At 65.1% G+C, this 27,583-nt stretch overlaps 1 protein-coding gene across 1 annotated transcript in view; it reads right to left on the bottom strand.

Annotated features, from left to right (window-relative positions):
- The window catches only part of LOC133629073 (neuronal-glial cell adhesion molecule-like), a gene marked incomplete at its 5' end in the record, with an annotated part of 38,674 nt that extends 11,896 nt beyond the window's left edge, over positions 1-26,778 (bottom strand). Inside the window, 19 exon segments of the mRNA XM_062019709.1 lie at positions 856-978; positions 4,297-4,402; positions 4,404-4,489; positions 4,527-4,599; positions 5,440-5,558; positions 7,196-7,316; positions 7,318-7,416; positions 8,531-8,577; positions 8,580-8,600; positions 9,406-9,603; positions 10,781-10,882; positions 12,619-12,743; positions 13,756-13,915; positions 16,905-17,071; positions 18,386-18,497; positions 20,184-20,324; positions 21,947-22,078; positions 24,088-24,292; positions 26,666-26,778. Of these exon segments, the coding sequence (XP_061875693.1) occupies positions 856-978; positions 4,297-4,402; positions 4,404-4,489; positions 4,527-4,599; positions 5,440-5,558; positions 7,196-7,316; positions 7,318-7,416; positions 8,531-8,577; positions 8,580-8,600; positions 9,406-9,603; positions 10,781-10,882; positions 12,619-12,743; positions 13,756-13,915; positions 16,905-17,071; positions 18,386-18,497; positions 20,184-20,324; positions 21,947-22,078; positions 24,088-24,292; positions 26,666-26,778 (2,250 nt within the window).
- Positions 26,779-27,583: the final 805 nt, after the last annotated feature.

Consider the following 27,583-nt stretch of genomic DNA (forward strand, 5'->3'; position numbering starts at 1 on the left):
CTCCAAACCCACCCAAAACTGCTCCAAACCCACCCAGAGCTGCTCCAAACCCACCCAGAGCTGCTGCAACGGGCTCCAAACCCACCCAAAACTGCTCCAAAACCACCCAGAGCTGCTCCAAACCCACCCAAAGCTGCTGCAACGGGCTCCAAACCCACCCAGAGCTGCTCCAAACCCACCCAAAGCTGCTCCAAACCCACCCAAAGCTGCTCCAAACCCACCCAGAGCTGCTGCAACGGGCTCCAAACCCACCCAAAACTGCTCCAAACCCACCCAAAGCTGCTCCAAACCCACCCAAAGCTGCTCCAAAACCCCCCAAAACTGCTCCAATGGGCTCCAAACCCACCCAAAATTGCTTCAAACCCCCCAAAGCAGCTTCAACAGGACCCAAAATGGCCCAAAACACCCCCAAAACCCTGTCACAGGCCCTCCCAGTGCTCCCAGTGACCCCCAAACCCCTCCCAGTGCTCCCAGTTCCATCCCAGTGCTCCCAGTTCCCTCCCAGTGCCCCCCAAACCCCCTCCCAGTGCTCCCAGTTCCTTCCCAGTTCAGCCAGAACCCCCTCCCAGTGCTCCCAAGTCCCTCCCAGTGCTCCCAGTTCCCTCCCAGTTCCCTCTCAGTGCTCCCAGTGCCCCCCAAACCCCATCCCAGTGCTCCCAGTGCCCCCAGGACCCCCTCCCAGTGTTCCCAGTTCCCTCCCAGTGCCCCCAGGACCCCCTCCCAGTGCTCCCAGTTCCCTCCCAGTGCCCCCCAAACCCCATCCCAGTGCTCCCAGTGCCTCCCAAACCCCATCCCAGTGTTCCCAGTTCCCTCCCAGTGCCCCCAGGACCCCCTCCCAGTGCTCCCAGTGCAGACCCAGCTGGTACTGGAGCAGGAAGCCGGTGAGGATGCCGTTGGGGTGCCGGGGCCGTTTCCATTCCAGTGCCAAACTGGTTTCCCCCACCCGCTCCAGCAGCAGCTCCTCGGGGGGTCCCGGCACTGGGGGGGTCACAGAGCGTCAGGGACCCCCCAAAACAGGGGGATCCCCCCCAAAATGGAGCTGGGGGAGAGGGCTGAGGGTCCCCAGAGGCATTTGGGGGGGTCTCCAAGGGGGATTTGGGGGTCCCTGGGTGGGTTTGGGGGTCCCTGAGTGGGGTTTGGGGTCCCTGTGTGAGGTTTTGGGGGTCCCTGGGGGGTATTTGGGGGTCCCTGGGTGGGGTTTGGGGTCCCTGTGTGAGGTTTTGGGGGTCCCTGGGGGGAATTTTGGGGTCCCCAGGGGGAAACTGGGGTCCCTGGGTGGGGTTTGGGGATCCCTGGGTGGGGTTTGGGGGTCCCCCCTTTAACTTGGGGTCCCCCCCTTTAAGTTGGGGTCCCCCTTTAATTTGAGGGTCCTCCCTTTAACCTGGGGGTCCCCCCTTAACTCAGCCCCCCCACCTTTAACCTGCCCTCCCCTTTAACCTGGACCCCCCCTCCCTTTAATTTGAGGGTCCCCCCTTTAACTTGGGGTCCCCCCTTTAAGTTGGGGTCCCCCCTTAAGTTGGGGTCCCCCCCTTTAACTTGGGGTCCCTCCCTTTAACTTGGGGTCCCCTCCTTAAGTTGGGGTCCCTCCCTTTAACTTGGGGTCCCCCCTTAACTTGGGGTCCCTCCCTTTAACTTGGGGTCCCCCCCTTTACTTGGGGTCCCTCCCTTTAACTTGGGGTCCCCCTCTTTAACTTGGGGTCTCCTCTTTAAGTTGGGGTCCCCCCCTTAAGTTGGGGTCCCTCCCTTTAACTTGGGGTCCCCCCTTTTAACTTGGGGTCCCCCCCTTAACTTGGGGTCCCTCCCTTTAACTTGGGGTCCCCCCCTTTAAGTTGGGGTCCCCCCCTAAGTTGGGGTCCCCCCTTTTAACTTGGGGTCCCCCCCTTAAGTTGGGGTCCCCTCCTTTAACTTGGGGTCCCCCCCTTAACTTGGGGACCCCCTCTTTAACTTGGGGTCTCCTCTTTAAGTTGGGGTCCCCCCCTTAAGTTGGGGTCCCTCCCTTTAAGTTGGGGTCCCCCCTTTTAACTTGGGGTCCCCCCCTTTAAGTCGGGGTCCCCCCCTAAGTCGGGGTCCCCCCTTAACTTGGGGTCCCTCCCTTTAACTTGGGGGTCCCTCACTTTAACTTGGGGTCTCCCCCTTTAGGTTGGGGTCCCCCCTTAACTTGGGGTCCCCCCCTTTAACTTGGGGTCCCTCACTTTAACTTGGGGTCTCCCCCTTTAGGTTGGGGTCCCCCCTTAACTTGGGGTCCCCCCTTAACTTGGGGTCCCTCACTTTAACTTGGGGTCTCCCCCTTTAGGTTGGGGTCCCTCCCTTTAACTTGGGGTCCCTCCCTTTAACTTGGGGTCCCCCCTTAACTCAGCCCCCCACCTTTAACCTTCCCTCCCCTTTAACCTGGACCCCCCTCCCTTTAATTTGAGGGTCCCCCCCTTTAAGTTGGGGTCCCCCCCTAAGTCGGGGTCCCCCCCTTTAACTTGGGGTCCCCCCTTTAAGTTGGGGTCCCCCCCTTTAACTTGGGGTCCCTCCTTAAGTTGGGGTCCCTCCCTTTAACTTGGGGTCCCCCCTTAACTTGGGGTCCCTCCCTTTAACTTGGGGTCCCCCCCTTAACTTGGGGTCCCTCCCTTTAACTTGGGGTCCCCCTCTTTAACTTGGGGTCTCCTCTTTAAGTTGGGGTCCCCCCCTTAAGTTGGGGTCCCTCCCTTTAACTTGGGGTCCCCCCTTTTAACTTGGGGTCCCCCCCTTAAGTTGGGGGTCCCCCCTAAGTCGGGGTCCCCCCTTAACTTGGGGTCCCTCCCTTTAACTTGGGGTCCCCCCCTTTAAGTTGGGGTCCCCCCCTAAGTTGGGGTCCCCCCCTTTTAACTTGGGGTCCCCCCTTAAGTTGGGGTCCCCTCCTTTAACTTGGGGTCCCCCCCTTAACTTGGGGTCCCCCTCTTTAACTTGGGGTCTCCTCTTTAAGTTGGGGTCCCCCCCTTAAGTTGGGGTCCCTCCCTTTAAGTTGGGGTCCCCCCTTTTAACTTGGGGTCCCCCCCTTTAAGTCGGGGGTCCCCCCCTAAGTCGGGGTCCCCCCTTAACTTGGGGTCCCTCCCTTTAACTTGGGGTCCCTCACTTTAACTTGGGGTCTCCCCCTTTAGGTTGGGGTCCCCCCTTAACTTGGGGTCCCCCTTTAAGTTGGGGTCCCCTCCTTTAACTTGGGGTCCCCCCCTTAACTTGGGGTCCCTCCCTTTAACTTGGGGTCCCCCCTTAAGTTGGGGTCCCCTCCTTTAACTTGGGGTCCCCCCCTTTAACTTGGAGTCCCTCCCTTAAGTTGGGGTCCCTCCCTTTAACTTGGGGTCCCCCCCTTTTAACTTGGGGTCCCCCCCTTTAAGTCGGGGTCCCCCCCTAAGTCGGGGTCCCCCCTTTTAACTTGGGGTCCCCCCCTTAAGTCGGGGTCCCCCCCTAAGTCGGGGTCCCCCCTTAACTTGGGGTCCCTCCCTTTAAGTTGGGGTCCCCCCCTTTAAGTCGGGGTCCCCCCCTAAGTCGGGGTCCCCCCTTAACTTGGGGTCCCTCCCTTTAACTTGGGGTCCCCCCTTTAAGTTGGGGTCCCCCCCTTAACTTGGGGTCCCTCCCTTTAACTTGGGGTCCCCCCCTAAGTCGGGGTCCCCCCCTTTAACTTGGGGTCCCCCCTTTAACTTGGGGTCCCCCCTTTAAGTTGGGGTCCCCCCCTTAACTTGGGGTCCCTCCCTTTAACTTGGGGTCCCCCCCTTTAACTTGGGGTCCCTCCCTTTAACTTGGGGTCCCCCTCTTTAACTTGGGGTCCCCCCTTTAAGTTGGGGTCCCCCCCTTAACTTGGGGTCCCTCCCTTTAACTTGGGGTCCCCCCCTAAGTCGGGGTCCCCCCCTTTAACTTGGGGTCCCCCCCTTTAAGTTGGGGTCCCCCCCTTTAAGTCGGGGTCCCCCCCTAAGTCGGGGGTCCCTCCCTTTAACTTGGGGTCCCCCCCTAAGTCGGGGTCCCCCCTTAACTTGGGGTCCCCCTTTAACTTGGGGTCCCCCCCTTTAACTTGGGGTCCCCCCCCTAAGTCGGGGTCCCCCCCTGAGTCGGGGTCCCCCCCCTTTAACTTGGGGTCCCCCCCTTAACTTGGGGTCCCTCCCTTTAACTTGGGGTCCCCCCCTAAGTCGGGGTCCCCCCCTTTAAGTCGGGGTCCCCCCCTTAACTTGGGGTCCCTCCCTTTAACTTGGGGTCCTCCCCTTTAAGTTGGGGTCCCCCCCTTTAAGTTGGGGTCCCCCCTTTAACTTGGGGTCCCCCCTGAGTCGGGGTCCCCCTCACCTCCCTCGGGGGTGTGGAAGCGAATCTCCTCGCTGGGGGGTCCGTGGCCCCTCCCGTTGAAGACGCCAACGCGCAGCTGTAGCGGCTCCAGGGCCCTCAGCCCCCCCCAGCACGGCCCCTGACGCCCCCCCCGGCACCGTCAGCACCCCGGGGGGGCCCCCCCCGAGCCCCCCAAATTCTGGGGGGACCCCAACTTCGGGGTTCTCAGCCCCCAAAGCCGAGCCTGGGGCCGGGGGGGAGGGGAGGGGGCGGCGCGTGGCGGCGGCTGCGCTCGCCCACCCACCCGTCCCGCCAGTACAGCACCTGGGGGGGGGGAAAAGGGGGGGTCAGGAGGTGAGGGGGAGCCCCCTGAATCTTGGGGTGACCCCTCTGAGCCCCCCAAATCTCCCAAGTCCAAAGACACCCCCAAAACCCCCCCAAAGTCCCCTCGAGCTCCACCGAGCCCTGAACTGAGGGAGGAAGGGGAAAAGGGGGGGACAAGAAGTTGGGGACCCCCCTTCCAAGACCCCTCAGAGCCCCCCCAAACCTTGGGGTGACCCCTTGTGACCCCTCTGAGCCCCCCAAATCCCTTCTGTCCCTGAGCCCCCCAAATCCCCTCTTAGCCCCCCCAAACCTGCCCCAACCTCCCCAGAGCCCCCCCAAATCCCCAGAGCTCCCCCAAATCCTCCCTGAGCCCCCCAAATCTGCCCCAACCCCCCCAAATCCCCTCTGAAGCCCCCCAAATCCCCCCAACCCCTCCCAGAGCCCCCCCAAACCTGCCCCAACCCCCCTGAGCCCCCCCAAACCCCTCAGAGCCCCCCCAAACCCTCCCCAGCCCCCCCAGAGCCCCCCCAGAGCCCCCCCAAACCCCTCAGAGCCCCCTCAAACCCTCCCCAGTCCCCCCAGAGCCCCCCAAAACCCCCAGAGCCCCCCCAAATCTGCCCCAAACCCCCAGAGCCCCCCCAAACCTGCCCCAACCCCCCCTGAGCCCCCCCAAACCCTCCCCAGAGCCCCCCCCCGAGCCCCCCAAACCCCCTAGAGCCCCCCCAAACTTCCCAGAGCCCCCCAAACCTGCCCCAAAGCCCCAGAGCCCCCCCAAACCTGCCCCAACCCCCCCTGAGCCCCCCCAAACCCTCCCCAGCCCCCCCAGAGCCCCCCCCTTACCCGGAAGCCCCTGAGGTGCCCCCTGAGCTCTTGGGGTCCCCCCCCGAGGCTCCAGCGCACCCTCACGCTGGTGCTGTTCAGAATCTCCACCCCCACGTTTTCGGGGTACACCAGCGGCACTGGGGGGGGGCACAAAGGGAAGGGGGGGGTGAACCCCTAAATTGGGGTCTCTCAGCCCCCCCCCAAGTTTGGATCTTTCCCCCTTCCCCAGGGGATGATTTTGGGGCGTCTCTCCCCTTCCCCAAGAGGCTCTTTTTGGGGTCTCCCCCTCCCCTGGGGTTGATTTTGGGGTCCTCCCTCCCCAGGTGGATACTTTTGGGGTCCCCTTGGGGTTGATTTTGGGGTCCCCTCTCCCCTGCTGATACTTTTGGGGTCCCCCCTCCCCTGTTGGTATCTTTAGGGTCCCCCCCCTCCCCTCCTCATACTTTTGGGGTCCCCCCTCCCCTGGGGTTAATTTTGGGGTCTCCCCTCTCCTCCTGAGACTTTTGGGGTCCCTCCTCCCCTGCTGATACTTTTGGGGTCCCCCCTCCCCAGGTTGATACTTTTGGGGGTCCCCCTCCCCTGCTGATACTTTTGGGGTCCCCTCTCCCCTGCTGATACTTTTGGGGGTCCCCCTCCCCTGCTGATACTTTTGGGGTCCTCCCTCCCCAGGGGTTGATTTTGGGGTCCCCCTCCCCGTTGATACTTTTGGGGTCCCCCCTCCCTTCCTGATACTTTTGGGGTCCCCCTCCCCAAGTTGATACTTTTGGGGTCCCTCCTCCCCTGGAGTTGATTTTGGGGTCCCCCCTCCCCAAGTGGGTTCTTTTGGGGTCCCCCCTCCCCAGGTTGATACTTTTGGGGGTCCCCCCTCCCCAGGGTTTGATTTTGGGGTCTCTCCTCCCCAAGTTGATACTTTTGGGGTCCCTCCTCCCCTGCTGATACTTTTGGGGGTCATCCTCCCCTGCTCATACTTTTGGGGGTCCCCCCCTCCCCAAGTTGATACTTTTGGGGGTCCCCCCTCCCCAGGGTTTGATTTTGGGGTCCCCTCTCCCCAGGTTGATACTTTTGGGGTCCCCCTCTCCCCTGCTCATACTTTTGGGGTCCCCCCTCCCCTGCTGATACTTTTGGGGTCCCCCCTCCCCAGGGGTTGATTTTGGGGTCCCTCTTCCCCTGCTCATACTTTTGGGGTCCCCCCTCCCCTGCTGATACTTTTGGGGTCCCCCCCTCCCCAAGTTGATACTTTTGGGGTCCCTCCTCCCCTGGAGTTGATTTTGGGGTCCCCCCTCCCCAAGTGGGTTCTTTTGGGGTCCCCCCTCCCCAGGTTGATACTTTTGGGGGTCCCCCCTCCCCAGGGTTTGATTTTGGGGTCTCTCCTCCCCAAGTTGATACTTTTGGGGTCCCTCCTCCCCTGCTGATACTTTTGGGGGTCATCCTCCCCTGCTCATACTTTTGGGGGTCCCCCCCCTCCCCAAGTTGATACTTTTGGGGGTCCCCCTCCCCAGGGTTTGATTTTGGGGTCCCCCCTCCCGAGGTTGATACTTTTGGGGTCCCCCCTCCCCTGCTGATACTTTTGGGGTCCCCCCTCCCCAGGGGTTGATTTTGGGGGTCCCTCTTCCCCTGCTCATACTTTTGGGGTCCCCCCTCCCCTGCTGATACTTTTGGGGTCCCCCCCTCCCCAAGTTGATACTTTTGGGGTCCCCCCCTCCCCGGGATTGATTTTGGGGTCCCCCCCTCCCCCAGGATCGATTTCGGGGTGCCCCCCCCCCCCATCCCTCACCATCCTCCCCCGAGTAACCGACGACACTTTGGGGTTCGGGCCCCTTGCCGGCCTCGTTCAGCGCCTGCACCCGGATCTCGTAGGGGCTGAAAGTCGGGGTCCCCCCAACCACGACCGGGGGGGGTCCCCACGACCCGCTCGTGCCACGGCCCCGCCCCCCGCGGCCGCCACTGCACGCGGTAGCGCAGCTCCGGCGCGTTCCATTGGCCCGGGGGGAGGGGCTGCCACAACAGAGCCTTCAACGGCCTCGGAGCGAACGGCTCCTCGACCCAGGCAACCCCCCCCCTGAACCCCTCAATCCGTGCTCTGAACCCCCAAATCTGCCCGTGGGGAATCCTGCACGGGAACCCCCAAAAGGACCCCCCGAATCTTTCTGAGCACCCCCCCAAGTTGAATGGACTCGCCTTGAGGTGCCTTGAAACTCAATGGAACCCCCAAAATCTCCCGCTCTGAGACCCCCAAATCCCCCCTGAGCCCCCCAAATCCCCCCTGAGCCCCCCAAAACCCCTCTGTAGAGCCCCCTCAAACCCTCCTGAACCCCCCTCAGCCCCCCCCAAATCCAAGAAGCCCCCCAAAGCCCCCCTAAATCCCTCTGATCACCCCCCCCAAGTTGAATGGACTCGCCCTGAGGTGCCTTGAACTCAATGGACCCCCCCAAAACCTCCCGCTCTGAGACCCCCAAATCCCACCTGAGCCCCCCAAAACCTGCCCTAAACCCCCCTCCAGAGCCCCCCCAAACCCTTCTGTACCCCACAAACCCCAAAGCCCCCCTAAATCCCTCTGATCACCCCCCAAGTTGAATGGACTCGCCCTGAGATGCCTTGAACTCAATGGAACCCCCCAAAACCTCCCCCTCTGAGCCCCCCAAATCCCCCTGAGCCCCCCAAAACCTGCCCCAAAACCCCTCTGCAGAGCCCCCTCAAACCCTCCTGAACCCCCCTCAGCCCCCCCAAATCCAAGAAGCCCCCCCAAAGCCCCCCTAAATCCCTCTGATCACCCCCCCCAAGTTGAATGGACTCGCCCTGAGGTGCCTTGAACTCAATGGAACCCCCAAAACCTCCCGCTCTGAGCCCCCCCAAATCCCCCCTGAGCCCCCCAAAACCTGCCCCAAACCCCCCTCCAGAGCCCCCTCAAACCCTTCTGAACCCCACAAACCCGAGGGGCCCCCCCAAATCCCCTCTGAGCCCCCCCAAAGCCCATTTCAACCCCCAACCCCCCCTCCAGAACCCCCCGAGCCCCCCCAAAACCCCTCCAGAGCCCCCCCAAACCCTCCTGTGCCCCCCCCCCAGCCCCCCCAAACTCGGGGACCCCCCCAAACCCCCCCTCCCCAGGTACCTCCCAACTGATGACCAGGTTGTTGGTCTCGTTCCCTTCGCCTGTGACCCCCCAGGGTTCCTCTCAGGGGCTGATTTTGGGGGGAGGGGGGTGAGAAAAGGCTCAGAGATCCCCCAAAATCCCCCCAGAGACACCCCAAATCCCACAGAGACCCCCCCCAAATCCCCCAGACCCCTTTGGAGCCCTTTGGGTGATTTTGGGGTCTCTGGGGGGGTTTTGGGGGTCCCTGGGGGGGGTTTTGGAGCTTTGAGGGTGATTTTGGGGGTCCCTGGGGTGGGTTTTGGGGTCCCAGGGTGGGTTTTGGGCTGTTTGGGGCTGTTTTGGGACAGTTTGGGGCTGTTTTGGGACAGTTTGGGGCTGTTTTGGGCTGTTTTGGGGCAGTTTGGGGCTGTTTTGGGCTGTTTGGGGGCAGTTTAGGGCTGTTCTGGGCATTTTTGGGCTGGTTTGGGGCTGTTTTGGGGCAGTTTGGGGCTGTTTTGGGCTGTTTGGGGGCAGTTTAGGGCTGTTCTGGGCATTTTTGGGCTGGTTTGGGGCAGTTTGGGGCTGTTTTGGGGCAGTTTCAGGCTGTTTGGGGCAGTTTCGGGGCAGTTTGGGGCTGGTTTGGGGCTGTTTTGGGGCAGTTTGGGGCTATTTTGGGCAGTTTTGGGGCAGTTTCAGGCTGTTTCGGGGCAGTTTGGGGCTCTTTGGGGCAGCTTCGGGGTGTCTCGGGGCCGTTTTGGACTGTTTTGGGGCAGTTTGGGGCAGTTTTGGGGCTGTTTCGGGGCAGTTTGGGGCAGTTTTGGGGTCCCGGGGCAGTTTTGGGTCCCGGGGCTGTGTTTCGGGGCAGTTTGGGGCAGTTTCGGGGTGTTTTGGGGCAGTTCGGGCTCCCCCCTCACCCGCGGCCGGGCTCTCGATGGCGGCGCTGGCCGCGCTCGCCTCCCCCCGCCCGTAGGCGTTGGCCGCCAGCACCCGGAAGCGGAAGCGGCCGTAGGGCGACAGGCGCAGCGCCACCCAGTTCCGGTCCCCCGGCACCGACAGGCGCTCCACGAAGCGGCCGGGGCTGAAGATGGCCTCCTCCTCCTCCACCACGAACTCTGCGGGCAACGAGGGGTTAAACGCGCCCGCGCGGCCCCGAGCCCCGAAACCCCGCAAATGCCCCCCAAAAACCCCGCAAAGCCCCCTCGAATGGTGCCAAATACCCACAAAACCCCCTCGAATGCCCCCAAAACATCCCCAGACCCCCAAAAACCCCCTCAAATCCCCCCAAAACCCCCTCAAATGCCCCCAAAACCCCCTCAAATCTCACCAAATCCCCCCAAAACCCCCTCAAATGCCCCCAAAACCCCCTCAAATCCCCCCAAAACATCCCCAGACCCCCAAAACCCCCTCAAATGCCCCCAAAACCCCTCAAATCTCACCGAATCCCCCCAAAACCCCCTCAAATGCCCCCAAAACCCCCTCAAATCCCCCAAAACATCCCCAGATCCCCAAAACCCCCTCAAATGCCCCCAAAACCCCTCAAATCTCACCGAATCCCCCCAAAACCCCCTCCAATCCCCCCCAAAATGCCTCCAAATCCCCCCAAACACCCCAAAAACCCCCTCAAATGCCCCTCAAATCTCACCAAATGCCCCAAAATCCCCCTCGAATGCCTCTAAATCCCCCCAAATCCCCCCAAACCTCCTCAAATCCCCCAAAACCCCCTCAAATCCCCCCAAAACATCCCCAGACCCCCCAAAACCCCCCCAAAACGCCCTCAAATCCTACCAAAGCCCTCTCAAATCCCCCCAAATCCCCCCAAACCCTCTCAAATGCCCCCAAAACACCCCTAAAACCCCCTCGAATGCTTCCAAATCCCCCTCAAATCTCACTAAACCCACCCAAAACCCCCTCAAATGCCCCTAAAACACCCCAAAACCCCCTCAAACCCCCCAACACATCCCCAGACCCCCACAAAACCCCCCTCAATTCACCCCCAAAACCCCCAGACCCCCTCAGAACCTTCCCAAATCCCCCCAAGACCCCTCTCAGGACCCTCCCCAGCCCCCTAAACCCCCCAAGAGCCCCCCAAGACCCCTCAGGACCTCCCCAAGCCCACCCAGGACCCCTCCCAGCCCCCCCAAACCCTCCCAAGACCCCTCCTAGCCCCCCAAAACCCCCCCAGGACGTCCCCAAACCCCCTCAAGACCCTCCCCCAGTCCTCCCAGCCCCCCAAAACCCTCCCAGGACCTCCCCAAGACCCCCCAGACCCCCCCAGGACCCCCCCCTCACTCTCCACAGGGCTGTTGTGCTCTTCCCCAGGGGTCCAGCTGAGCCGAATCTGCCTCTCGCCCAGCTCCAGGAGCTGAAGGTCTCTGGGGGGCCCTGGGCGGCCTGGGGGGGCAATTCATGGGGGGAGGGGGGGTAATTAACAGCGTGGGGTTAATTGTGCCAGGGCAGGGGGCAGAAGTGGGGGTGTCAGGGGCAGAATTGGGGTCAAATCGAGGTGAAATCCAAGGGGATTGGGAGAGGAATGGAGCCTGGGGGGGTCCTGGGGGGGTCTGGGGGGGACTGGGAGGGGTTTGGGAGCACTGGGAGGGGGTTGTGAGGGGGTCTTGAGGGAACTGGGAGGGGTCCTGGAGGGGTTTGGGGGGGTCCTGAGGGGGTTTGAGGGGGTTCTGGAGGGGTTTGGGAGGGCAGGGGGGTGGGTTTTTGGGGGTCCTGGGGTGGGTTTTGGGGATGCTGGGGGTGGGTTTTGCGGGTCCTGGGGTGGGTTTTGGGGATGCTGGGGGTGGGTTTTGGCGGTGCTGGGGGTGGTTTTGGGGCTCCTGGGGGTGGTTTTGGGGTCCTGGGGGTGGGTTTTGGGGGTCCTGAGGGGTTTAGCGGGTGTTGGGGTTGGATTTGGGGGTCCTGAAGGGATTTTGGGGCTCCTGGGGTTGGATTTGGGGGTGCTGGGTTGGTTTAGGGGGTGCTAGGGCTGTTTTAGGGGTGCTGGGGGTGGTTTAGGGGTGCTGGGGTTGGATTTGGGGGTCCTGGGGGTGGTTTTGGGGGTGCTGGGGGTGGTTTACGGGGTGCTGGGGGTGGGTTTTGGGGGTCCTGAGGGGTTTAGCGGGTGTTGGGGTTGGATTTGGGGGTCCTGAAGGGATTTTGGGGCTCCTGGGGTTGGATTTGGGGGTGCTGGGTTGGTTTAGGGGGTGCTAGGGCTGTTTTAGGGGTGCTGGGGGTGGTTTAGGGGTGCTGGGGTTGGATTTGGGGGTCCTGGGGGTGGTTTTGGGGGTGCTGGGGGTGGTTTACGGGGTGCTGGGGCTGGTTTAGGGGTGCTGGGGTTGGATTTGGGGGTGCTGGGGCTGTTTTAGGGGTCCTGGGGGTGGCTTTTGGGCTCCTGGGGGTGGTTTTGGGGTCCTGGGGGTGGGTTTGAGGGGTCCTGAAGGGGTTTTGGGGCTCCTGGGGTTGGATTTGGGGGTGCTGGGGGTGGTTTTGGTCTCCTGGGGATGGGTTTTGGGGATGCTGGGGGTGGGTTTGGGGGTGCTGAGGGGTTTTGGGGCTGCTGGGGTTGGGTTTGAGGGGTCCTGAAGGGATTTTGGGGCTCCTGGGGTTGGATTTGGGGGTGCTGGGGGGTGGTTTTGGGCTCCTGGGGGTGGTTTAGGGGTCCTGGGGTTGGATTTGGGGGTGCTGGGGGTGGTTTAGGGGGTCCTGGGGGTGGGTTTTGGGGTGCTGGGGGTGGTTTAGGGGTGCTGGGGTTGGATTTGGGAGATGCTGGGGGTGGGTTTGGGGGGTCCTGAGGGGTTTAGGGGGTGCTAGGCATGGTTTAGGCGTCCTGGGGTTGGATTTGGGGGTGATGGGGCTGTTTTAGGGGTCCTGGAGGTGGGTTTAGGGGTGCTGGGGGTGGTTTTAGGGCTCCTGGGGTTGGATTTGGGGGTGCTGGGGGTGGTTTTGGGGGTCCTGAAGGGCTTTTGGGGCTCCTGGGGTTGGTTTTGGGGATGCTGGGGGTGGTTTAGGGGGTGCTGGGGGTAGTTTTGGTCTCCTGGGGTTGGTTTAGGGGTCCTGGGGTTGGGTTTGGGGCTGCTGGGGTTGGGTTTGGGGGTGCTGGGGGTGGTTTGGGGGGGCTGATGCCTGGGGAGGGGTCTCACCCACGACCCTGAGCTGAGCCTGGGCCTGGGCAGCGTCCAGCCGGGTCCAGGCTCGGCAGGAGAAGGCGCCTTGGTCGGGATAATCCACCGCGGCCACCGTCAGCGTGTCCCCGGCCACCGAGAACCTGCACACACACAGCCCGGGCTGCAGCGCCCCTAAACCCCCCCTGCACCCCAAAACCCTCCCCGGGGGTGGGGATGGGGCTCCAGACCCCCCAAACACCCCCCTGCACCCCAAAACCTCCCTCTGGGCTGGGGAGGGGGCTCCAGACACCCCAAAACACCCCCCTGCACCCCAAAACCCTCCCCGGGGGTGGGGATGGGGCTCCAGACCCCCCAAACACCCCCCTGCACCCCAAAACCTCCCTCTGGGCTGGGGAGGGGGCTCCAGACACCCCAAAACACCCCCCTGCACCCCAAAACCTTCCCCAGGGGTGGGGATGGGGCTCCAGACCCCCCAAACACCCCCCTGCACCCCAAAACCTCCCTCTGGGCTGGGGAGGGGGCTCCAGACACCCCAAAACACCCCCCCTGCACCCCTAAACTGCCCTCTGGGCTGGGGAGGGGGCTCCAGACACCCCAAAACACCCCCCTGCACCCCAAAACTGCCCTCTGGGCTGGGGAGGGGGCTCCAGACACCCCAAAACACCCCCCCTGCACCCCAAAACTGCCCTCTGGGCTGGGGAGGGGGCTCCAGACACCCCAAACACCTCCCCTGCACCCCAAAACCGCCCTCTGGGATGGGGAGGGGGCTCCAAATCCCCTCAAAACCACCCTAAGGGATGGGGAAGGGGCTCCAGACCCCCCAAAGCACCCCCCTGCACCCTAAAACCCTCCCCAGGGGTGGGGAGAGGGCTTCAGACCCCCCAAAACACCTCCCCTGAACCCCAAAACCACCCTCTGGGCTGGGGAGGGGGCTCCAGACCTTCAGACCCACCCCAAAACCTTCCCCAGGGGTGGGGAGAGGGCTCCAGAGCCCCCAAACCCCCCCAAACCCCTCCCCAGCCCCCCAAAACCTCCCTCAGGGATGGGGAAGGGGCTCCAAACCCTCCCAGCCCCCTAAAACCTCTCTCAGGGGTGGGGAGGGGGCTCCAGACCCCCCCAGACCCCTCCCCAGCCCCCCCAAACCCCCCTCACTTGTCGCTGTCGGGGGTGTCCTGGAGCTGCTGCCCGTTCCTGAGCCACTGGACGTTTTGGGGGGTCACTTGGGGGTCAAAGGTCACCCCACAGCTGAAGGTCACCGTCTGCCCTCGCTTGGCCACGACGTCCCGCGGCGGCGCCACGATCCGGGTGGCGGCTGAGCCGGGCAGCGAGGGGTTAACGGGGAGGGACCCGGCTGGGGGGCAGGGACGGGGGTGTGGGGCAGCCTGGGGGGTGTGGGGCAGGCTGTGGGGCAGCCTGGGGGGTGCCTGGTATGCTGTGGGGCAGCCTGGGGGGTGTGGGGTGCCAGGCAGTGTGTGGGGCAGGCTGGGGGATGTGGAGCAGGCTGTGAGCTGTGGGGCAGGCTGTGGGGTGCCTGGTATGGTGTGGGGCAGCCTGGGGGGCAGGCTGGGGGGTGTGGGGCAGGTTGTGGGGTGCCAGGCAGTGTGGGGGGCAAGATGTGGGGTGTGGGGCAGGCTGTGAGCTATGGGGCAGGCTGTGGGGCAGGCTGTGGGCTGTGGGGCAGGCTGTGAGCTATGGGGCAGGCTGTGGGGCAGGCTGTGGGGCAGCCCCTCACCTCTGACGTGCAGCAGCGCCCGGACGCTGCCGTTGCTGTGGGGCAGGCTGTGAGCTATGGGTCAGGCTGTGGGTCAGGCTGTGGGGCAGGCTGTGGGGCAGGGTTTGGGCTATGGGGCAGGCTGTGGGTCAGGCTGTGGGGCAGGGTTTGGGGTGTGGGTCAGGCTGTGGGGCAGGCTGTGGGGCAGGGTTTGGGCTATGGGGCAGGCTGTGGGGCAGCCCCTCACCTCTGACATGCAGCAGTGCCTGGATGCTGCCGTTGCTGTGGCCGTTGTGGGCTGTGGGGCAGGCTGTGAGCTATGGGGCAGGGTTTGGGCTGTGGGGCAGGCTGTGGGGCAGGGTTTGGGGTGTGGGGCAGGCTGTGGGGCAGGCTGTGGGTCAGGCAGCCCCTCACCTCTGACGTGCAGCAGCGCCTGGACGCTGCCGTTGCTGTGGCCGTTGTGGGATGTGGGGCAGGCTGTGAGCTATGGGGCAGGCTGTGGGGCAGGGTTTGGGGTGTGGGGCAGGCTGTGGGGCAGGCTGTGGGTCAGGCAGCCCCTCACCTCTGACGTGCAGCAGCGCCCGGACGCTGCCGTTGCTGTGGCCGTTGTGGGCTGTGGGGCAGGCTGTGAGCTATGGGGCAGGGTTTGGGCTGTGGGGCAGGCTGTGGGGCAGGCTGTGGGGCAGGGTTTGGGGTGTGGGGCAGGCTGTGGGGCAGGCTGTGGGGCAGCCCCTCACCTCGGACGTGCAGCAGCGCCCGGACGCTGCCGTTGCTGTGGCCGTTGTGGGCTGTGGGGCAGGCTGTGAGCTATGGGGCAGGGTTTGGGCTGTGGGGCAGGCTGTGGGGCAGGGTTTGGGGTGTGGGGCAGGCTGTGGGGCAGGCTGTGAGCTATGGGGCAGGGTTTGGGCTATGGGGCAGGCTGTGGGGCAGGGTTTGGGGTGTGGGGCAGGCTGTGGGGCAGGCTGTGGGTCAGGCAGCCCCTCACCTCTGACGTGCAGCAGCGCCTGGACGCTGCCGTTGCTGTGGCCGTTGTGGGATGTGGGGCAGGCTGTGAGCTATGGGGCAGGCTGTGGGGCAGGGTTTGGGGTGTGGGGCAGGCTGTGGGGCAGGCTGTGGGTCAGGCAGCCCCTCACCTCTGACGTGCAGCAGTGCCTGGATGCTGCCGTTGCTGTGGCCGTTGTGGGCTGTGGGGCAGGCTGTGAGCTGTGGGGCAGGGTTTGGGCTGTGGGGCAGGGTTTGGGCTGTGGGTCAGGCTGTGGGGCAGGGTTTGGGGTGTGGGGCAGGCTGTGAGCTATGGGGCAGGCTGTGGGGCAGGCTGTGGGGCAGCCCCTCACCTCGGACGTGCAGCAGCACCTGGATGCTGCCGTTGCTGTGCGGCAGGGTTTGGGCTATGGGGCAGGCTGTGAGCTATGGGGCAGGCTGTGGGGCAGGCTGTGGGCTGTGGGGCAGGCTGTGGGGCAGCCCCTCACCTCTGACGTGCAGCAGCGCCTGGATGCTGCCGTTGCTGTGGGGCAGGCTGTGAGCTATGGGGCAGGCTGTGAGCTATGGGGCAGGCTGTGGGCTGTGGGGCAGGCTGTGGGGCAGGGTTTGGGGTGTGGGGCAGGCTGTGGGGCAGGCTGTGGGGCAGGCTGTGAGCTGTGGGGCAGGCTGTGGGGCAGGCTGTGGGGCAGGCTGTGAGCTATGGGGCAGGCTGTGGGGCAGGCTGTGGGCTGTGGGGCAGGCTGTGGGGCAGCCCCTCACCTCGGACGTGCAGCAGTGCCTGGATGCTGCCGTTGCTGTGGCCGTTGTGGGCTGTGGGGCAGGCTGTGAGCTATGGGGCAGGGTTTGGGGTGTGGGGCAGGCTGTGGGGCAGGCTGTGGGTCAGGCAGCCCCTCACCTCTGACGTGCAGCAGTGCCTGGATGCTGCCGTTGCTGTGGCTGTTGTGGGCTGTGGGGCAGGCTGTGAGCTATGGGGCAGGCTGTGGGCTGTGGGGCAGGCTGTGAGCTATGGGGCAGGGTTTGGGCTGTGGGGCAGGCTGTGGGGCAGGGTTTGGGGTGTGGGGCAGGCTGTGGGGCAGGCTGTGGGGCAGCCCCTCACCTCTGACGTGCAGCAGCGCCTGGACGCTGCCGTTGCTGTGGCTGTTGTGGGCTGTGGGGCAGGCTGTGAGCTATGGGGCAGGGTTTGGGCTGTGGGGCAGGCTGTGGGGCAGGGTTTGGGGTGTGGGGCAGGCTGTGGGGCAGGCTGTGGGGCAGCCCCTCACCTCTGACGTGCAGCAGCGCCTGGATGCTGCCGTTGCTGTGGCCGTTGTGGGCTGTGGGGCAGGCTGTGAGCTATGGGGCAGGCTGTGGGCTGTGGGGCAGGGTTTGGGGTGTGGGGCAGGCTGTGGGTCAGGCTGTGGGTCAGGCTGTGGGGCAGGCTGTAGGGCAGCCCCTCACCTCTGACGTGCAGCAGTGCCTGGATGCTGCCGTTGCTGTGGCCGTTGTGGGCTGTGGGGCAGGCTGTGAGCTATGGGGCAGGGTTTGGGCTGTGGGGCAGGCTGTGGGGCAGGGTTTGGGGTGTGGGTCAGGCTGTGGGGCAGGCTGTGGGGCAGGCTGTGGGGCAGCCCCTCACCTCTGACGTGCAGCAGTGCCTGGATGCTGCCGTTGCTGTGGCCGTTGTGGGCGCGGCAGGTGAAGGCGCCGCCGTCCCCCCGCGTCAGCGGCCCCAGGCGAAGGCTCCCGTTGGTGAACACGAAGCTGCGCTCGTCCTGCAGGGCTGGCTCCTGCCCCGGCGTCAGCCTGGCACGGCAGGGGTTAAACTCACCCCCAGGGGGCTCAGGGGGGCTCAGGAGGGGTTTTGGGGGGCTCAGGAGGGGTTTGGGGGGCTCAGGAGGGGTTTGGGGGGTCCAGGAGGGGTTTTGGGGGGCTCAGGGGGGGTTTGGGGGGCTCAAGGGGCTGGTCCTGCAAGGCTGGCTCCTGCCCCGGCGTCAGCCTGGCACAGCACGGGTTAAACTCACCCCCAGGGGGCTCAGGGGGGCTCAGGGGGTCCCAGGAGGGGTTTTGGGGGGCTCAGGAGGGGTTTGGGGGGGGCACAGGAGGGGTTTGGGGGCGGTCAGGGGGCTTTTGGGGGGGCTCAGGGGGCTCGTCCTGCAGGGCTGGCTCCTGCCCCGGCGTCAGCCTGGCACAGCACGGGTTAAACTCACCCCCAGGGGGCTCAGGGGGGCTCAGGGGGTCCCAGGAGGGGTTTTGGGGGGCTCAGGGGGGTTTGGGGGTTCACAGGAGGGGTTTGGGGGGCTCAGGGGGCTCGTCCTGCAGGGCTGGCTCCTGCCCCGGCGTCAGCCTGGCACACCAGGGGTTAAACTCACACCCAGGGGGCTCAGGGGGGTCCCAGGAGGGGTTTGGGGGGCTCAGGGGGGGTTTGGGGGGGCTCAGGAGGGGTTTTGGGGGGACTCGGGGGGGTTTGGGGGGTCCCAGGAGGGGTTTTGGGGGGCTCAGGGGGGGTTTGGGGGGGCACAGGAGGGGTTTGGGGGGGCTCTCACCACTCGATGGAGGGGGTGGGTTTGGGGGGTGGGTTTGGGGGGTGGGTTTGGGGGTGGGTTTGGGGGGTGGGTTTGGGGGAGGGTTTGGGGGGTGGGCTATGGGGGGTGGGTTTGGGGGGTGGGTTTGGGGGTGGGTTTGGGGGTCTCACCACTCGATGGAGGGCGTGGGCTATGGGGGGTGGGTTTGGGGTTTGGGGGGTGGGTTTGGGGGGTGGGTTTGGGGGTGGGTTTGGGGGTGGGTTTGGGGGTCTCACCACTCGATGGAGGGCGTGGGCTATGGGGGGTGGGTTTGGGGGGTGGGTTTGGGGGTGGGTTGGGGGTCTCACCACTCGATGGAGGGCGTGGGCTATGGGGGGTGGGTTTGGGGGTGGGTTTGGGGGTGGGTTTGGGGGTCTCACCACTCGATGGAGGGCGTGGGCTATGGGGGGTGGGTTTGGGGGGTGGGTTTGGGGGTGGGTTGGGGGTCTCACCACTCGATGGAGGGCGTGGGCTATGGGGGGTGGGTTTGGGGGTGGGTTTTGGGGGTGGGTTTGGGGTTTGGGGGTGGGTTTGGGGGGTGGGTTTGGGGTCTCACCACTCGATGGAGGGCGTGGGCGCCCCGAAGGCGCGGCAGTGCAGCAGCACCGTCTGGTTCTCCACGGCCTCGTACGGCGTCGCCGGCGGCGTCAGCATCTGCACCGGCAGCTCTGCGGCACACACGGGGTTAAACGGGCCGGGGAGGGGCCAACGGGCGGGGGAGGGGCTAATTGGGATGGGGAGGGGCTAATTGGGCAGGGGAGGGGCTAATTGGGCAGGGGAGGGGCTAATTAGGGAGGGAAAAGGGATAATTAGGGAGGGAAAAGGGTTAATTGGGGAGGGAAGGGGTTAATTGGGAAGGAAAAGGGGTTAATTCGGGAGGGAAAGGGTTAATTGGGCAGGGAATGGGGGTAATTAGGGAGGGAAGGGGTTAATTAGGGAAGAAAGGGGTTAATTGGGCAGAGAAAGAGGTTAATTAGGGAGGGAAAAGGGTTAATTGGGGAGGGAAGGGGTTAATTGGGAAGGAAAAGGGGTTAATTAGGGAGGGAAAAGGGTTAATTGGGGAGGGAAGGGGTTAATTGGGAAGGAAAAGGGGTTAATTGGGGAGGGAAGGGGTTAATTGGGCAGAGAATGGGGTTAATTAGGGAGGGAAGGGGTTAATTAGGGAGGGAAGGGGTTAATTGGGCAGAGACAGAGGTTAATTAGGGAGGGAAGGGGTTAATTAGGGAGAAAAGGGGTTAATTGGGAAGGAAAAGGGGTTAATTAGGGAGGGAAAAGGGTTAATTGGGGAGGGAAAAGGGTTAATTGGGGAGAAAAGGGATTAATTAGGGAGAGAAAATGGTTAATTATGGAGAAGAGGAATTAATTGGGCAGAGAAAGGGGTTAATTGGAAAGGAAAAGGGGTTAATTAGCTCGGGTTAAGCCCCGCCCCCGCAGCGAGGCCACGCCCCCGTTCCCACGGCTCCCTCCTAATTAACCCTCCCTGCTAACGAAGCCTTTCCCCTCTAATTAACCCCTTGTTTCCTAATTAACCCCTTTTGCCCTGGTTACCTCTTCCCCTCCCAGTCAACCCTTTCCTTCCTAATTAGTCTGTGCCTCCTAATTAACTCTTCTCCCCCTAATTAACCCTAATTAATGCCCTGTGCCTTCATCAGCTCTTTCCCCTGGGGTTGACCTTTTGTCTCTTAATTCACCTTTTGCCCTTAATTACTCATTTTTCCCTAATTAACCCTTTCCCACCCAATTAATTAAGTGGAACGCCAATGGACTCGAGGCCCCGCCCCCTGTGGCTAAGCCCCGCCCCCCATTCCCACGCCCCCCTTCCCACGCCCCGTTCCCACGCCCCCCTTCCCACGCCCCGTTCCCACGCCCCCCTTCCCACGCCCCGTTCCCACGCCCCATTCCCACGCCCCGTTCCCACGCCCGTTCCCACGCCCCCGTTCCCATCCCCCCGTTCCCACGCCCCCCCATTCCCACGCCCCGTTCCCACGCCCCCGTTCCCACGCCCCCGTTCCCATCCCCCCGTTCCCACGCCCATTCCCACGCCCATTCCCACGCCCCCGTTCCCACGCCCATTCCCACGCCCCCTTCCCACGCCCCCGTTCCCACGCCCCCGTTCCCACGCCCATTCCCACGCCCCCTTCCCACGCCCCCGTTCCCACGCCCCCGTTCCCACGCCCCCATTCCCACGCCCCGTTCCCACGCCCCCCCCTTTCCCACGCCCCGTTCCCACGCCCCCTTCCCACGCCCCCGTTCCCACGCCCCCATTCCCACGCCCCCCCCGTTCCCACGGCACCCCCGGGCTCCGATTGACCTATTCCCCTTCATTAACCGCTAATTAACCGCCCCGTAATTACCCGCGACGTAGACGAAGGCGTTGGCGAGGAGGCGCCCGTGGCGGTTCTGCGCCTGGCACTGCGCCACCAGCGTGTCGTTGGGCTCCAGCCGCTCCAGCAGCAGCGCCCCGTCCCGCACGGCCCAGCGCCCCGCACCGGCGGCTGCGGGACCGGGCGAGCGTCAGGCGCCGCCCCCGGATCGCGGCTTCAGCCCCCGGGGGCTGCGCGGGGAGGCGTGAGACCAGCCCGGGGGGCGCCGAAACACACCGAAACTGCCCCGGGGGGCGCCGAAACTGCCCCGGGGGGCGCCGAAACAACCCCGGGGGGCGCCGAAACACACCGAAACTGCCCCGGGGGGCGCCGAGACACCCCAAAACATCCCCGGGGGGCGCCGAAACACACCGAAACTGCCCCGGGGGGCGCCGAGACACCCCAAAACATCCCCGGGGGGCGCCGAAACACACCGAAACTGCCCCGGGGGGCACCGAAACACACCGAAACAACCCTGGGGGGCACCGAAACACCCCAAAACATCCCCGGGGGGCGCCGAAACACACCGAAACTGCCCCGGGAGGCACCGAAACACCCCAAAACATCCCCGGGGGGCACCGAAACACACCGAAACTGCCCCGGGGGGCACCGAAACATCCCAAAACATCCCCGGGGGGCGCCGAAACACACCGAAACTGCCCCGGGAGGCACCGAAACACCCCAAAACATCCCCGGGGGGCGCCGAAACACACCGAAACTGCCCCGGGAGGCACCGAAACACCCCAAAACATCCCCGGGGGGCACCGAAACACACCGAAACTGCCCCGGGGGGCACCGAAACATCCCAAAACATCCCCGGGGGGCACCGAAACACACCGAAACAACCCCGGGGGGCGCCGAGACACCCCAAAACATCCCCGGGGGGCGCCGAAACACACCGAAACTGCCCCGGGGGGGCACCGAAACGTCCCCGGGAGGCACCGAAACACCCCAAAACATCCCCGGGGGGCACCGAAACACCCCAAAACAACCCCGGGGGGCGCCGAAACACCCCAAAACATCCCCGGGGGGCACCGAAACACCCCAAAACAACCCCGGGGGGCGCCGAAACACACCGAAACAACCCTGGGGGGCGCCGAAACATCCCCGGGAGGACCCAAAACACCCCAAAACACCCCCGGGAGGCACCGAGACACCCCGAAACTGCCCCGGGAGGCACCGAAATACACCAAAATACCCCCAGGAGGCGCTGAAACACGCCAAAACATCCCCAGGAAGACCCAAAACACCCCCAGAGACCCCCCCCCCCCACCCCACAGACCCCTCCCCAGCCCCAGGGACCCTCCCCAGCCCCAGGATCCCCCACCTCCAGGAGACCCCTCCCCCCCAGGAGACCCCCTCCCCATCCCCAGGGACCCCCTGAACTCCAGAGACCCCCCCCCCCAGCCCAAGAGACCCCTCCCCACCCCCAGGGACCCCTCCCCACCCCCAGATATCCCTCCTCAGCCCCAGGGACCCCTCCCCACTCCCCCAGCCCCCTCCCCAGCCCCAGAGACCCCCCCCTCCCCAGCCCACAGCCCCCCCCCCACCCCCACAGACCCCTCCCCAGCCCCACAGACCCCTCCCCAGCCCAGAGACCCCTCCCCAGCCCCAGGACACCTCCCCAGCCCCAGACACCCCTCCTCAGCCCCAGACACCCCTCCCCACCCCCACAGACCCCTCCCCAGCCCCACAGACCCCCCTCCCTCACCCCAGAGACCCCTCCCCAGCCCACAGCCCCCCCCAGTGGGTACCGGGCAGGGGGACGCCGTTGATGCTCCAGCTGAGCTGGGGCTGGGGTTTGCCCCCCACGCGACACTCCAGCCTGGCCGACTCCCCCGGCCCATAGACGCGGCTCTGCGGCTTCTTCAGCCAGTACGGGGCGGCTGGGGGACACGAGCCCAGTCACACACCAGTCCGGACCAGTATGGACCAGTATAGGCCAGTATGGACCAGTACACCCCAGTGTCTTATCTCCCCCAGCCCATAGACGTGGCTCTGTGGCCACTTCAGCCAGTACGAGGCAGCTGGGGGGACACGAGCCCACTCACACACATGTACAGACCAGTATGGACCAGTACAGACCAGTATAGGCCAGTATGGACCAGTACGGACCAGTACGGACCAGTACAACCCAGTGTCTCATCTCCCCCCGGCCCATAGACGTGGCTCTGTGGCCGCTTCAGCCAGTATGGGGCTGCTGGGGGGGACACGAGCCCACTCACACACCAGTACGGACCAGTATGGACCAGTATGGACCAGTACAGGCCAGTACAGCCCAGTGTCTCGTCTCCCCCAGCCCACAGATGCGGCTCTGGGGGTGTTTCAGCTACTGGGGGGTGGCTGGGGGGGGACACGAGCTCACTCACCCCCCCAGTACAGACCAGTATGTTCCAGTATGCCCCAGTACAACCCAGTACCCCCCAGTGTCTCATCTCCCCTGGCCCATAGACACAGATCTGGGCCCTCCCAATCCCCTCCCATCCACTCCCAGTCCCTCCCAGTCCCTCCCAGTCCCTCCCAACCTCCTCCCAGTCCATCCCAGTTCATCCCAGTTCCCTCCCAGTCCCTCCCAGTCCCCTCCCAGTCCCTCCCAGTTCCCCCATCTCCCCTCCCAGTCCCTCCCAGTCCCTCCCAACCTCCTCCCAGTCCCTCCCAGTATATCCCAGTTCCCTCCCAACCTCCTCCTAGTCCATCCCAGTCCATCCCAGTCCCTCCCAGTCCCTCCCATCCCCTCCCAGTCCCTCCCAACCTCCTCCCAGTCCCTCCCAGTATATCCCAGTTCCCTCCCAACCTCCTCCCAGTCCATCCCAGTCCCTCCCAATCCCCTCCCAGTCCATCCCAGTTCATCCCAGTTCCCTCCCAATCCCCTCCCAGTCCCTCCCAGTCCCTCCCATCCCCTCCCAATCCCCTCCCAGTCCCTCCCAATCCCCTCCTATCCCCTCCCAGTCCCTCCCAGTATATCCCAGTTCCCTCCCAATCCCCTCCCAGTCCATCCCAGTTCCCTCCCAGTCCCTCCCAGTTCCCCCATCTCCCCTCCCAGTCCTTCCCATCCCCCTCCCAGTCCCTCCCAGTCCCCTCCCATCCCCTCCCAGTGCCCCCATCTCCCCTCCCATCCCCTCCCAGTCCCTCCCAGTCCCTCCCAGTATATCCCAGTGCCTCCCAGTGCCCCCGGTGCCGGCTCTGACCCTGCACGGTGCCTCTCAGTCCCTCCCATCCCCTCCCAATCCCCTCCCATCCCCTCCCAATCCCTCCCAGTATATCCCAGTTCCCTCCCAACCTCCTCCCAGTCCATCCCAGTTCCCTCCCAATCCCCTCCCATCCCCTCCCATCCCCTCCCAGTGCCTCCCAGTGCCTCCCAGTATATCCCAGTTCCCTCCCAGTGCCTCCCAGTGCCTCCCAGTGCCTCCCAGCGCCTCCCAGTGCCCCGGTGCCGGCTCTGACCCTGCACGGTGCCTCTCAGTCCCTCCCATCCCCTCCCAATCCCCTCCCATCCCCTCCCAATCCCTCCCAGTATATCCCAGTTCCCTCCCAACCTCCTCCCAGTCCCTCCCAGTCCCTCCCAATCCCCTCCCATCCCCTCCCAGTGCCTCCCAGTGCCTCCCAGTGCCTCCCAGTGCCTCCCAGTATATCCCAGTTCCCTCCCAGTGCCTCCCAGTGCCTCCCAGTGCCTCCCAGTGCCTCCCAGTTCCCTCCCAGTCCCTCCCAACCTCCTCCCAGTCCATCCCAGTCCCTCCCAATCCCCTCCCAGTGCCTCCCAGTTCCCTCCCAGTCCCTCCCAACCTCCTCCCAGTCCATCCCAGTCCCTCCCAATCCCCTCCCAGTCCCTCCCAATCCCCTCCCAGTGCCTCCCAGTGCCTCCCAGCGCCTCCCAGTGCCCCGGGCCGGCTCTGACCCTGCACGGTGACCCGGTGCGTGGCGGCCGCCGTCCCGCGCCCGTTCCGCGCCTCACACTCGTAGTCGCCGTCGTCGGCCTCGCGCACGAGCCGCAGCCGCAGCGTCAGGTTGTGGTTCTCCAGCGCCGCCCGCGCCGGGTCCCAGCGGCCGCCCAGGCGGCGCCAGCGCACAGCGGGAGTGGGGCTGGGGGCACCCAGAGACCCCTCAGCACCCCAAAACACACCCAGCACCCCCAAACCCACCGCAGCACCCCAAAACCCGCCCCACGGACACACACCCCCAAACCCGCGCCGGGTCCCAGCGGCCGCCCACGCGCCGCCAGCGCACAACGGGTGTGGGGCTGGGGCACAGAGACCCCCCTCAGCACCCCACAGCACCCCAAAACCCGCCACAGCACCCCAAACCTACCCCACGGACACACACCCCAAAACCCACCCCAGGGACCTCCAAACCCGCCCACGCGCCGCCAGCGCACGCTGGGTGTGGGGCTGGGGCACAGAGACCCCCCCTCAGCACCCCACAGCACCCCAAAACCCGCCCCAGCACCCCAAAACCTACCGCAGCACCCCCAAACCCGCCACACGGACACACACCCCCAAACCCACCCCAGGGAACCCCCAAAACCCACCCCACACACACCCCCAAACCCACCCACGTGGTGCCAGTGCACAACGGGAGTGGGGCTGGGGCACAGAGACCCCCCCTCAGCACCCCAAAACACACCGCTGCACCCCAAAATCCGCCCCACAGCACCCCAAAACCCGCCCCACAGCACCCCATGGACAGACACCCCCAAACCCGCCCACGTGGCGCCAGCGCACAACGGGTGTGGGGCTGGGGCACAGAGACCCCCCCTCAGCACCCCAAAACACACCCAGCACCCCCAAACCCACTGCAGCACCCCAAAACCCGCCCCACGGACACACACCCCCAAACCTGCCCCAGGGACCTCCAAACCCGCCCACGCCCCGCCAGCGCACAACGGGAGTGGGGCTGGGCATGGGGAGACCCCTCAGCACCCCAAAACACACCCAGCACCCCCAAAACCCGCCCCACAGCACCCCAAAACCCGCCCCACGGACACACACCCCCAAACCTGCCCCAGGGACCTCCAAACCCGCCCACGCCCCGCCAGCGCACAACGGGAGTGGGGCTGGGGCACAGAGACCCCCCCTCAGCACCCCAAAACACACCGCTGCACCCCAAAATCCGCCCCACAGCACCCCAAAACCCGCCCCACAGCACCCCACGGACAGACACCCCCAAACCCGCCCACGTGCCGCCAGCGCACAGCGGGAGTGGGGCTGGGGCACCACAGACCCCTCAGCACCCCAAAACCCACCCCACAGACACCCCTAAACCTGCCCCATAGCACCCCCAAATCCACCCCACGGACAGACACCCCCAAACCCGCCCCTCAGCACCCCACAGACACCCCCAAACCCGCCCCAAGGACCCCCAAACCCGCCCAGGCGGCGCCAGTGCACGCTGGGAGTGGGGCTGGGGGCACCCACAGACCCCTCAGCACCCCCAAACCCACCCCACACACAGACACCCCCAAACCCACCCCTCAGCACCCCACAGACACCCCCAAACCCACCCCAGGGACCCCCAAACCCTCCCAGATAGTGCCAGCACACGCTCGGGGTGGGGCTGGGGGCACCCAGAGACCCCCTCAGAGGCCCCCCCAAACCTCCCAGCACCCCACAGACCCCCCTCAGTCACCCAGAGACCCCCAGAGACCCCCAAACCCATTCCAGGGACCCCCAAACCCCCCATAGCACCCCTGTGACCCCTTTCCAAGCTCTCTTAGCCCCCCAAAACCTCCTCCCAGCCCCCCAGAGACCCCCAAACCTCCCCACAGAACCCCAGTGACCCCCTTCCGACCCCTCCCAGCCCCCCAAAACCTCCTCCCAGCCCCCCCCGAGCCCCCCAACCCCCCCATAGATCCCCCTCAAGCCCCCCCAGCACCCCAGTGACCCCCCCAGAGCCCCCCAGAGACCCCCAAACCCCTCTATAGCACCCCAGTGACCCCTCAAGCCCCCCCAGCACCCCCGTGACCCCCCCAGAGCCCCCCAGAGCCCCCAAAACCTCCTCCCAGCCCCCCAGAGACCCCAAACCCCCCTATAGCACCCCAGTGACCCCCCCAAGCCCCCCCCAGCACCCCAGTGACCCCCCTAGAGACCCCCAGAGCCCCCAAAACCTCCTCCCAGCCCCCCAGAGACCCCCAAACCCCCCCATAGCACCCCGTCAAGCCCCCCCAGCACCCCAGTGACCCCCCCAGAGACCCCAGAGACCCCCAAACCCCTCTATAGCACCCCAGTGACCCCTCAACCCCCCCATAGCACCCCAGTGACCCCCCTAGAGACCCCCAGAGCCCCCAAAACCTCCTCCCAGCCCCCCAGAGACCCCCCAAACCCCCCCATAGCACCCCAGTGACCCCCTTCCAAGCTCTCTTAGCCCCCCAAAACCTCCCCCCAGCCCCCCCAGAGCCCCCCAAACCCCCCATAGACCCCCCTCAAGCCCCCCCAGCACCCCAGTGACCCCCCCAGAGCCCCCCAGAGCCCCCCACTCACAGCCCCCTCAGCGATACACTCCAGCAGCAGGGTGCCCCCCCTCAGGGCCACGTGGTGGGCTTGGGGTTCCTTGGGCACAACCAGCCTGGGGGGTCTTGACTGCACCTCGTTACCTTGGGGGGTGTTAATTGGGGGGGGGGTGTTAATTGGGGGGGTCCCCCATTGATAGGACCCCCAAAGAGCCCCCCAAATAATCCCTGGACCCCCCCCAGAGCACCCCCCAAATCCCCAAGGACCCCCCCTCCAATGCTTTTGGGGGGGGGCTTGTTATTGGGGGGGGCTTGGAGTTATGGGGGGGGTCTTTGGGGTTTGGGGGGGGCTCTGGGAGGGGGCTCTGGGATTATTGGGGGGTGCTTGGGGATTTAGGGGGGCTCTGGGGGGTCTTTGGGTGTTTGGGGGGGGCTCTGGAGGGGTCTTTGATGTCTGGGGGGGCTCTGGGATTCTTGGGGGTGTTTGGGGGGCTCTGGGATTATTGGGGGGGTCCTTGAGGGTATGGGGGGGCTCTGAGGGGCTGTTTGGGGGGGCTTTGGGGGGGTCTTTGGGAGTTTGGGGGGGCTCTGGGGGGTCTTTGGGAGTCTGGGGGGGCTCTGGGATTCTTGGGGGTGTTTGGGGGGGCTCTGAGGGGCTGTTTGGGGGGGCTTTGGGGGGGGGTCTTTGGGAGTCTGGGGGGGCTCTGGGATTATTGGGGGGTCCTTGGGGATTTGAGGGGGCTTTGGGGGGATCTTTGGGAGTTTGGGGGGGCTCTGGAGGGGTCTTTGGGAGTCTGGGGGGGCTCTGGGATTCTTGGGGGTGTTTAGGGGGCTCTGGGATTATTGGGGGGGTCCTTGAGGGTATGGGGGGGCTCTGAGGGGCTGTTTGGGGGGGCTTTGGGGGTGTCTTTGGGAGTCTGGGGGGGCTTTGGGGGGGTCTTTGGGAGTA

The sequence above is a fragment of the Colius striatus genome, unplaced genomic scaffold (genome assembly GCF_028858725.1).
Source record: "Colius striatus isolate bColStr4 unplaced genomic scaffold, bColStr4.1.hap1 scaffold_122, whole genome shotgun sequence".
NCBI classification, from domain to species: Eukaryota; Metazoa; Chordata; class Aves; order Coliiformes; family Coliidae; genus Colius; species Colius striatus.